This window comes from Euprymna scolopes, chromosome 9 (genome assembly GCF_053919585.1).
Source record: "Euprymna scolopes isolate OS-2025 chromosome 9, ASM5391958v1, whole genome shotgun sequence".
Lineage (NCBI taxonomy): Eukaryota > Metazoa > Mollusca > Cephalopoda > Sepiida > Sepiolidae > Euprymna > Euprymna scolopes.
The window spans coordinates 136271088-136283752 of NC_136490.1; the positions used below are offsets into that span (position 1 = coordinate 136271088).

General features: G+C 34.0%; 1 protein-coding gene across 6 annotated transcripts in view; it reads left to right on the forward strand.

Annotated features, from left to right (window-relative positions):
* Window positions 1–12665, forward strand: part of LOC145284860 (uncharacterized) — a 172066-nt gene that overhangs the window by 41901 nt on the left and 117500 nt on the right. For all 6 annotated transcript variants that reach the window (XM_080133860.1, XM_080133859.1, XM_080133861.1 and 3 more), the window contains 4 exons: window positions 1256–1352; window positions 2971–3047; window positions 8167–8231; window positions 11922–12014. In XM_080133860.1, the coding sequence (XP_079989986.1) occupies window positions 1256–1352; window positions 2971–3047; window positions 8167–8231; window positions 11922–12014 (332 nt within the window). The remainder of the gene's footprint in view (window positions 1–1255; window positions 1353–2970; window positions 3048–8166; window positions 8232–11921; window positions 12015–12665) is intronic.

Consider the following 12665-nt stretch of genomic DNA (forward strand, 5'->3'; position numbering starts at 1 on the left):
GTACCTATTGGGTTAGAAACTCTTTTTTTTGTACCTTGCCCAAGAGAGAAAGAGAGAGACTAACAGTTCACGCACTAGTCCAGATGTGGTGGCAATGTAAATGGATGTATAGAGGCTTTATAAAGATTTTGCCTGGCCAGTGAGGGTTGAGCACTTGCGTTGTATGAAGAGAAATGATATGAAAGTGATACAATGGATGTGTAACGTGAGTCTTAAAGGCGGCTTAGTTCTGATGATATAAGAAGATTAAATCTGAACAGTATGAGAAGAGGCAGGAGATGTGTATGCTGAACAGGTACTTTGTTGGTTTGGTCACATTGAAAGAATGGATGAGAGTGCTTGGGTTAATAGATGTGGAGCAGCTGAAGCAACAAGGTTAGTTCACAGGAAAACTAAGCAAAAAATGGGAGGAAGTAATAAAAATGGATCTGAGGGATTGATAAAGACTTGGGTAGAGATAAGTTCATTTGAAAGTCAACTACAGACTAACCTAACAAGCAGTAAAATCCAAACACCCACCTCTATAATGTTGAGGTCCCGAGATGTCGGAAAGCCTTCTACTCTAATAGTTTCTTCCCTTGGACTGCTGGACTTTGGAATTCTCTCCTTCTTTCCAGCTTCCCTGACTGTATTAACCTGCAAAAGTTTAAATGTAATGTGAAAAGACATCGCGCTGCTCAACTCTTCTCAATCCTCTGCTAGACATGATCCGAATTAGTAGCTTCTTATGTTCCAAGTGTCAGTATGTTTTGTTGGTCCCCCAACAAAGGAGGAATTGGGCCTAGTAATTCACTCTCGTTTGTCTGTTAGTTTGTTCACGCTTTTTTCAATGACCACACCTTGGATTTTTAAAAAATTTGGTACAATCATTAGTCATGGTGAAAGTAAATTTTAGCCAGAACGGATTTTCTGGGATAACTCTGGTTGCTCCCTTAGGGGGAATTATAGGGGTGAAATTGACCCCAAGTAGTTCATCCATTCATTTGTTCACACTTTCTCAATAACCACGCTTTGGATTTTTAAAAAAAAATTTGCACAAACATTAGTCATGGTGAAAGTAAATTTTTCTCTTGTGGAGGGGAACCCCGCATGTTTGGCTTGTTTCGGATGAAAACGAGAAAAAAAAATCATTCTTAAAACTGTCCAAAATATGCCAACATGTAAAACAAAATTGAAACTAAATATTATGATGATGATGATTTCGATAGCACAAATTTACTAATTTCTTTCATATATTGCTGTCTGTTGTTTCCAGAGCTGAATCCGAAAGTATCTGCTCCATCAACTCTCATAGAGTCCTCACACTTTTACCAGAAGTCTATATTTGTTCCAGATACAGCAGATGAACTGAAGTAAGTAAAATCCTAACTTATCTCCTTTTTCTTATGTGTTAATCCCGAGTTACGCTAAGGTCTAAAATGATGGATTTTTGTCTTCACTTGATATAAACACAGACTTAATCTGAACGAAGGCTTACAGATATCTTTATGCAGGCTGTCTGTCCATCTCATCATCAGTAACTTCCTGTGATTTCTAATGCGAGTTTAACAACAGTATTATTCCTATTTACTTGCCTCCCCACGAGGGCAGAATTAAACACATGGTTGGTTTTTAATGTGGGAGAAATCCAGCCAGGTAAAATTGCATAAGTCTAAGTCTTCTTCACTGATCAAGGACAGGAAAGATTTAGTGCAGCATCAGAACAGATACTACAACTCGCTCCTGCTGTTGTTGATCTTTTGTTACGAGTCCATACATCATATAGATTTCTCTTTATTTTTTTTATTTTTTAAGAAAGGGGAAATTCTGTACAAGAACCAAACTATCAATGCTCATTTCAAAAATTCAGAAATAGAATTAATTCATATAATGTCCTATTGCAAATTAGTATGCAAATTAGTTAACTTTGTGATGTAAATTGCATATATCTAATCAGTATATCAGAAAGATGTGTCTGTTTTTTCTTGTGAATTTGAAAAGAGCATTTTAATCTCACTGTTAGTACAATAAATAACACAACTTTATGCACATGACTTGCAGGAAAATCCGACGTTGTCTGGGATTGAATGAGGATCAACAAATTTTCCACCCTCCTATGCTTTTATTTTCATTGAAATCACTCATTTTTTAATCAAATCGATTGATTGCCTGCTTTAGTTAAGAACCCACCATGGTACATTGAGAGGAAGCTTCACATGCCTTCCTGCAGTGACTTAGTCCACAATACATTGTAATCTGTATTGCACTGTAAAGAATCCACTGTTGATTCTATAAAATTATTTTTATATATAATGGCTTGAATAAAATTTTCAAATCTAAAACTCAAGTATTATGGTTCAAGTGTGCTCTAAACAGAAATATTTATTTTGAACATGATCATCAAAGAACCAACTTGATTTTATGAAATTATTTTTACATAATCACTTGAATTAAAGTTAAACATACAAAAGTCAAGTATCATGGTTCAATTGTGCTCTAAAAAGAAACATCCATCTTGAATGTTCCCCTGTCTTATAAAAGAACCTACAGTTGATTTTATATGCTAAGTCTTTCTGTTTGTGCGATGAGAAAACTTCTCAAAGAAACTTGTGATTTTTAGGCTTTATAAAAGTGTTAACTTTGATCAAAATTAGACTTCATTTCTTTAATCAAATTTTTTTGATTATCGATTTTCGATACTTATCAGACATTCCTATACAAAACCTATGCAAGAACACTTCCAGGCACTTCAAGTACCTTTGTGTGAAATTAAAAAAAAAAAATCAGCCCAGCTGTTTCCAAGTCCATAGGAAACAAATACACACACACACACACACGCACACAGACAAAGTTTCTTTTATATAATAGCAGATAGATAGATAGATAGATAGAGATACCATGTGATTTGATTTTCATACCAAATTCATTATAAAGACAATATCATAGTTTTTCTGCCAAATCTTAAGTCTTTGCAACATTGTTTTATTTCAGCTATATGGAATCATCCCCGGAGCATAAACCTCCACGAACCACAATTCCTGATTCTCCAACGCTCAGCTTGTCAGAAGGTGAGAAATAGATCGTTTATCTGCTTAGGAAATTTTTGCTTAATGTTTGACTAGCGATCTTAAAATCATTCGTTTTATTTAATCTTTCATTTGGTCGTTTACTCAGAAAATGATGAGTAAATAATCATCCTCATCATCATTAAACATCTGTTTCCATGATAGCATGGGTTGGACGGTTTTGTCTGAGGGCTCTTCTTCAGGCCTCTAGATCTTGTGCAAGGTCTAGTCGTAATCTCAACTTCCCTAGTTGACTCCATTTTGTACATGGTCTACCCCTTCCTCTCTCTCATTAATCTCAATAAACCTACATCTGCTGACTCGATTTGCATTATCCATTTTTTCGACATATTCGTACCACCTCAGTCTATTCTGGCGGAAAACTTCAACTATGTTGGAAATGTGGTATCTATTCCGCAACTCTTCTTACGCCTTCCTATCCCTGAAATTTACACCACACATCAACCTCGGTTATAGTCAGCTAACGTACTTCCTAATTTCCGGCATAGCGTTACCGGTAGTGATGACAAGGCAAATCAGTTCCTTTACTTTTTTTCTCTCATGCCTATAAATTATTTATTATTTTGATTTCAATAAATTATTTTGTTATCTTGATTTCAATAATTTTACTTTTATACTTTCATAAATGTATGTTTATTATATAAATTCAAATAAAAACTTTTAGTTTTAAAATTAAAAAAAAACAACTTTTATTTTTATAATTTCATAAACATATTTTTCATGAAATTTCAAATAAAATAAAGACTTATGTTTTTTTATTTTGTTATTAAAAGTACAAATAAAGACTAATTGTGTTATTTTTATCTTTTTATAATTTTGTTAATTTTTATTGTATGATTTTCGATAATTCTATTTTATTTCAATAAATCGCTTCACAATAGAAATACTGAAGAACAATAAAAGTGAAAGAAAATGATTTGCTTTGTCATCGCGTCTGGTAGCAGCCATGCCAGAAATTAGGAAGGTTGTTAGCTGACTATAACCTCAACCTATCTTCTTCTTCTTCTTCTTCTTCTTCTTCTTCTTCTTCTTCTTCTTCTTCTATCTGGTCTATTTTTGTAGATATCGATAATCCTATCTCTCCAGTCTCTTCTGCATTCGAACCTTCTAATGAGATTTATAGTTGTACATTTCGTGATCTTGTTGAGACTGTCCGTGAACTTTGTTTTCTGTCTATCTCTACTTTTCTTGCTGATGATTTTTCCTAATTTTAAACATTTTTCCATCCTGTCTGCACACATTATATGTCTAAATATTTTAACATGGATAGTATTTAGATGTGATCTGTTGTACTTACACATGACTTCTTCATTTATCTTTCTTTCTGACCGCAAGACAATCTGCTTTGATTAAACAAACTTACATGTTGAATTTCATCATAAACATATTTTCACATGTGTCTAGTTTTACATATATTTCACCTACCAGATATATGAACTTTTCTTTTGTTTCTCTAACAACATAGATTTTACTATTTTAAAATTGATTTGAAACATAATAGAATTATCTCCCTTTAATCACAAAAATCTTATTTAGTTTCTTATGAAATATACAACTACCTAAACTTATTAAGTGTTTAGTTTGGTATCAATTGATAATAAATTACTAAAATATGAAATAAAATGATAATGAATAACTATTATGCTTTGCTCTCTACAAATTATAGTTGAAATTATGATAAAAGGATTTTAATTAGAAATTAGTGTTTGTTTACATTATTGTTCATATTTTTTAGTCACATGACAAAAGGAAGGTGGACCTTTAAATTCACCCTTGTTCGTTCGTTCGTCTGTCTGCACTTTTTTCAATAACTATGCCTTTGAATTTTTAAAAATTTTGCACAAACATTAAACATGATATGAATAAAAAAATAACAGAACGGATTTTCAGGGAAAACTCTGATTGCCCCCCCCCCCCTACCTTTCAGGTTAAAATGATTAAAATTAACACTTTTGTGCTTAAAAAATCGATGCCTTGGATTTTTATAAAAGTTTCTGAAAAGTTGTAACTAACTGATTTCTATATAATTTTCTTTGTCTATACTTCGCGATAACTCTTGGGTGTGTCCCAGGAGCTCTCTTAGGGCTAGTAAAAACACTCCATTTTTGAGACTATTTTACCATATTTGTCCAAAATTTAAAATATGTTAAGGCCTTGTGGACTTTTGGGACTAAATGGGTGGAGTTGGGGAAAATGATGGACTCAATCATTTCTTTTTTTGCATGTGGCAGAAGTCAAATTTACATGTGTTAAGGCCTAAAACTGCACTGTTTGTTCATTTTCACCAGGATTTGACGTCCTCTGGGGACTTTTTGTGGCTAAATGTTGAACTTAGTCATTTTTTTTATGCCTCGTTCACTGTGCACTCACGGGGGACAATGCATGCTTCACTTGTTTCAGAGATTTAATCAAAATTTTAACAATTGTAATGGGAGTTTAGTATTAATTTTACTAAATTACTTAATTATGCAATAAAAGACAAAAAAAAAACCAACCTAATGTAATCAATATGAGTACATCTGGCTCTTGTTTCCTTACGAAATTATGTTTGGTTAGTTAAACCAGAAATACCAACTGGTAAGCCACCTACGAACAGACGTCAAAAGGTATGCAAGCCTCACACTTGGAATACCATCTTTGACCACTAATATTCGTTCAGTAAGGCAACTTACCAAGTTATTACTTGAAACTGTAGTAAAGCTCACTCAGTTATTCAAATGATATAAATCCCTTGTTACAATATTTTGGAGTTATACCGGGGTATGATCCCACACGGTCGGAGGATTCTATTTATAAACGATGCTGCTAGGAACTGACGAATCAAATTAATTCACGTTCTGCTACCAACCAATCAGAAATCAGAATTGCTCGATAAATATTAAACCTTTTCTGGAGCAATTTCACATGTTTTTTTCTGTCTCGACACGGTAAGAATATTTTGCTCTGTGGAACTGTCTACTGCAAACCAGTCACCTATCAGGACTTGTGTGGAACAACGACCCATCGGAAACTGTTCTGAAACTAAACATGGCTTACACTTCTAGATCCCTTTTGCGGGACATATCAATAACTATTATATTTTGCTCTCTACAATCTTTTTCCTCATTAAATCTGATAGAATTGTTCTTCTTACCTTGTAAACTATGAAGCGTGTATTTTAAACATTTGAACTGACTTTGTTTTTCACTTTAAACATTTCTATATAAATTTTTTGATTTAATTACTTTTGCAATGCATCTATATTTTATATTATACAAGCAGGGGGTATCCGGCATTGCCCGGGTGTGAAGAGGTGGTCTAGTAAGGAACCCTAGTAGGCATCATGGGTGGAGAGAAGTGTTAAAAGAAAAAAGTGGTAGTAGTGGAGGTTGGAGAGGTGGGGGGGGGGTCACAACCACAGTAGGTAGTTTAGGTGGAGAGGTGTTAAAAAAAAATTGCGGGGGTTCCTGGCTTTGTCCAGTTGTATGGAGGTTAAAAGTAACAAAAAAAAAAGTGAAAAAAAAGTGGTAGTAGGCAGGCTCAAACCCGTAGCGCGAAAGAGGAAAAGAAAGTGAAAAAAATGTAATGTCTTAGTCAATGTCTCCATCGCGCAAGTGGAAGTGAAGAACATTGAAATTAAACGTAGTCAATTGAAAGGAGACAACGACTTTGAAAATATGTCAATGCAAAAAAGACCTGCTCCATGTACAAAACTGCCGAGTCGAGGGTGAAGGAATAAATGTTTTTGGTCAATTTTTCAATATTTGTCATCCGAAGGACCGAGGTTTAAAATGATACCGAAAATTTAAACTGACTTCATTTTTCACTTCCAACATTCCTACATTTTGATTCAATCCGTTAGCATCTGTATTATTTTGTTATAACAATTGCGGCCATGGATGAACATGATCTGTTTAGACATTTAATGTAGTTTTATGTTGTTTTCATTATATGTTAATAAATGAGGAATCATTTCCATTAAAAGTCCATTTAGCATTTATGCATCTTAAACTGAGACAAGAAAAATTAAAAATATAAAAGTTATTTTATTTGAAATTTTATAAGAAATATGTTTCTAAAATTATAAAAATGATTTTTTTTTTTAATTTTAAAAATAAAAGGTTTTTATTTGAATTTATATAATAAATTAATGTTCATAAAAGTATAAAAATAAGATTATTAAAATCAAAGTAAAAAATGAAATTATTGAAATCAAATAACAAAATTTCAAACATCATAAAACAAAAATGCATCCAATACATAATAAAAACACAGGGACTGATTTACCTTCTGGTAGCACTCTGCAAAAAATCAGGAAATATGTTAGCTGACTATAACCTACTTTTTTTTTTTTACTAAGTGTTATACTTAATTTAACATTCCAATAATATATATATATATATATATATATATATATATATATATATATATATATATATATTCCACACCCACCCTTGTATGGGTGGACTGGTCCACGAGCACCAAAATTGTATTTGTTGTATATTTATCTAATAAGGGGGAACGTTGTGTGATCGTCTAGTGGTCCAGTCTATTTGTTCATATGCCGTTGTGTGTGTATGTGTGTGTGTGTGTGTGTGTGTGTGGTGCATGTATTTTTCGAACATACTTTTATGCGTCGTCAGTGTTGGTTCACCTGAATTCATCTCATGTCTTGGAGGGAGACTGGTACCTGTTTTGAAACAAAGATTTATTCAATCCAAACGATGAATTGGTTTTATAGTTTTTTATTCACTTTCCAGATGTTGACCGCAGAAGGATGGACGTGAATCTCTGGCTTGCGTGGTACACATCAGCGCCCCCCCCCCCAGTGAAGTGGAGGGAATGACTGTTAAGCCGTCCGTCGCCTTCTATGTCTAAAACCAATCCCTCAATTCAGCTAACCTGATCATGTGACTCACATGCATCCGATCAGCTGACCCTCACTTCCTGTAAACGTGTCTACAATATAATTTACACACCTCCCTCTCTTTCTCAATCCATTCTCTAACATATATATATATGAAATCAAATTTTTCATCCGGTGTTCTAACTGGACACATTTTTATTAGTGTTATGACTTCATGTAAATAAAACTTACTTTTTATTTATTTTTCTGTTATAGAGTCAGATGATGATACTCAGGATCCAACCATGATAGAGGCGATGTCGAAGCAAAAGAAAACTTCTGTAAGTTTTATGCCTCATATTTATTCAATTATACAATGAAAATAAAGAATATTTGATATCCTATTTTTACTTTATGATGAAGGATATATGATATCCATTCTAAATCATAATTATAGTAAACTGAACTCCAATCTATAGTTCCCCCTTGATAACCTTTCACAAAAAACACTTGACTAGCTATGATGACTATATACAATTTCTCTGACTCCTTAACTGTGTCTATATCTAAACGCAGATTACATGAACAAAGCTTCTTTCCCAAAACTGCCCGTCTGTAGAACACTGTTCTGCTGTCCTGCTTCCAGGTTGAATACAACATGGTAGCCTTCACATTCAATGTAAACAAGCACTTGTTGAACCATCCTCATAAAAACTTAAATTCTACCCAATTTACACCATTAACGATTATTACACCACCACCTTGCATTCATTAACCCTTATTCTCGAGTGGCCTTTGAGCCTTGATAAGTTTAAAAAATAATGGCTGTATAGAAGGTTAATCTGACTCCAAAGTTGAATTCACAAATAACATCAGTTTTACATAGAAATAAATCTTGTCTTAATGGAAAAAAACGAAATTGTTGTAAGAACTAGTCTGACGATTCTTGTGTTTTTATGTCAGGATTTCTGCTTAAATGATGGGTTGATAATGCTAGTGGTATACCTGTCTATTTACAACAAAGATTTTTTTTTTTTACATGGAAATCGCTCCAGACAAGGCATAAAGTTACTTGATGTAAGGAGCTAAAAAGAATGAAAGATGGTTAGCACAAAGACAGAAGATGCCTATTGATCTTAGTCTGAAAAACTCTTAGGCTATAGATAGGATGAAAACAGTTTGCAGGAAGAGAGTTCCACAAGCTGCAGTTTTTGGATAGAAGTTACTGGAATAGAAAGATTTATTTCAACACCATACTTTAACAGTGAATTAATGAAGTCCACTAAACCAATGAGTCAGACATGCTGGAACAAAGGAACTGAAGAATAAATCAGACAATTCTGAAGAATAATACCATAATAGTAATTATTGAAGAAACTAAAAACATTATGTTTATGAGAAAGAGAGTGCAGAGAAGAATGAATCGAGCCAAGCAAATTTGAGATAGGCTTCTAAACCTTAGTAGTGATCACATGTTTAGATTACCGTGTTGTTTGTGTCGTGTTATTGTGGATAACAAAAGCTCAGAATAAAATGATGAAAAAGGTAATGATTAAGAAACAGTTGGATTTGCATATATACTTTCATTTCTTAGACAGTTTGACAACGATAAACATAAAAAGGATACGTGAATATTATACATAAATTGCTGAAAATTACAAATGTAAAATCTACCTTAAAAGACTATGTTGATTGTCCCAAATACAATTGAAATGCATGTATTGCCAGGGCAAACAAATAGAGAGATAGATGTGTAATGAATAATGTACAAATAACACAACTTTTGTTGATGTAAAGCAATATGTAGCTGCGACCAATAAAGGTTGTCCCAAAAGAAAGTTTCTTTGGAACTTTGTTATGGGAAAAATCTCAAACCCTAACAAAAGTTTTGGTTGCTGCGGACTGTACTAACCTGCAGAAGTTTCAATATACTGTGAACAGAGTCTCTACAGACACAGGGATGGAAAGCTTGTTGACCGAGTTTATGGTTTAAACAGACAAGAATAAAAATTGCAAACAAACATCGATATTATGTTTCTGAATTTTTTAGATGAGGATTGGTTATTTGTATCATTTAGATTCTTCGGTCTACTGATTTCATCTTGAGTGTCATTTCCACAACATTTCAGTTGATGTAACCTCCAACCTTATCCAGGTGTATCTTGTTGAACTCGGAAATGTTTTTGTCAAACTCTGGAATTTAAACGGAATTTCGAACAGAACTCTTTATTTACTTCACAAGGGCAGCATGCTCTTGTTCCATCAGCCATGACTGGATAGCGGTCCTAAGTAATTCGCAATTGTATTTTTCGGTCCCCTACACTGAGAATTGAACCTTCAATCTCCAGTCAAATATCACTTTTACGATTGTTTTTTTTTCCAAGTACTCCAACCAGTGTGCCACAGATCCTTGTGGATTTCCCGAATTTCCTATTCAACAAGATACACCTGAAGAAGGTCAGAGGTTACATCGACCAAAACGTGAAAATAACACTCAAGATGAGAACAGTAGTCTGATGAATCCAAATAATATGAACAAACATCAATGTGTAGCATATAAGAAAATACTGACTTGCTGTAGACAAGAAGTGATTTGAATGATTCTTGTTAATTTAATATGAGTATTTGTAAATGAGTCTGTGTGATCAAATTTTCATACTTCTTGTGTTGAGAGCATTACATACTCATTATGAATGCATTGCATGTGTTTAAACATATACAATAAACAGGTCACTTTCACATGCTAGTCATAGTAAAATAAACATGGACAGTTCTTTTAAGTATTTCCTATTTCCAGTCTGACAAAATGTCCCTTAATGACAAATAGATATATATCTTTTCTTATGTTGGTTCCTTAATTCACTGGCAATTCACACTCAACTTGAAGATGCTGTGATAACATCTTTCTGATATTGGATGGCATGTGAATTATCATAAAAACAATTTCTTTTACTCCAATTTTATTTTGGTGTTCAATATACTATAGTGACTGGGATGCAGTGCCAAGTTCTCCTTGCTAGCCCTTACGTGATTGGAGCGTCCGTGCACCACAGGTCCTTATGGTTTTCCTGAATTCCCGAATTCAACAGCAACATTCCCGAGTTCAACAAGATACACCTGAAGACGGTCAGAGGTTACATCAACCGAAGCATTGTGAAAATGACCCTCAAGATGACTTGCTTTGGACAAAAAGTGATTTAAATGAGTCTTGTTAATTTATATGAGTATTTGTAAATACTCCATCTGCCTCAATTCAGTTGTTACCTATATGTCCAGTTGTGGCCTTTGTCCTTACAACTTTGACCTCTTTTGCTACTAGACAATTGCATCATTCTTTGACGTCCGAGATCAGCTTTTTTTGCTACTAGACAATTGTGTCGTTCTTTGATGTCCGAGGTCAGCTTTTTTTGCTACTAGACAATTGTGTCGTTCTTTGATGTCCGAGGTCAGCTTTTTTTGCTACTAGACAATTGTGTCGTTCTTTGACGTCCGAGGTCAGCTTTTTTTGCTACTAGACAATTGTGTCGTTCTTTGATGTCCGAGGTCAGCTTTTTTTGCTACTAGACAATTGCATCATTCTTTGACGTCCGAGATCAGCTTTTTTTGCTACTAGACAATTGTGTCGTTCTTTGATGTCGGAGGTCAGCCCATGTTTGTTATTGTCTTCGCCATTCCCCATTTGCTCCAAATATTTAATTTGTATTTATTTAAATTTCAATGCTGCATTCCTAGCCAGCCGCTCAAATTCCATATATACCCAGTTACTCTACTCGCTCGCTACCATAGGGCCTCAATCTCTCACAAAAGATGATAAACTGAAAAAGATCAAAAGAAACAACTTATGCAAGAATGTCTCTGATTTGTCTGTTGTCTGAAATTAATTCAACTCAGCTGTCCATCCTATGGTGTTCACCACTTGAATCAAATTGGTAAGGTGAAAATGCTTGATAAATGAATAAATCTGTCATTATATTCCAAAGGATCTAATATTAATATAACGTTTATACATATACAAATTTTCTTTGTTATAGGAAAACCTGGATATGACATCGGAACATGTTGAAGATTCCATTAAAGAAAGCCAGAATTTTCAGCTTTTATATATGGATACACAAGCTTCCCAGGTTTATCATTTTTGTTTTCCTCCTCCTCCTCGCTGCTACTGCTGTATTTAAAAAAAAAAATTTTTTTAATTTTTATTTCCAGATATTTTACAGAAATCAAATACTTTAGGTATCTTCTTTTTAAAATAAGGAAAAAGCATATATACTGACCATATATGTGTGTTTCCCCCCTTCTCCATGCATTACAAGATGAACTGACATTTTATCACTCCTTCTTTAATCTCTAACCTAATAATGCTCACACTATCTACCAAGCTTCAGCCCCTGTCCCATCACTGCAATGTTGTATCCCTATGCTTGTTTTACAAGTACTTCCATTTAATGTGCTCCGATGAACTTACTACACTTGTATCCTCTCAACATAAATACTTCCGATAAACCCGACTATCAGCAATGTGCCACCCCTTGACTGTAGAGGTTGCCAGATATTCAAGAGATTTCTATTCTAAAAGCTTCTTTCCTTAGATTGCTTGCCTTTAGAATTTCCTCCCTGCTCCTTGTTTTCCTGACTGTACCAGCATGTGCGTCAGTTCTTAAACTTGGAAAATAGGTGCTTCATGAATTGTCTCAAATCCCGAGTCGACATCTGCTCTTCTCTCCATTCTCCCCAACTTGCTTCACTTTTTTTGGATAGAGTTGTGACTGCTGACG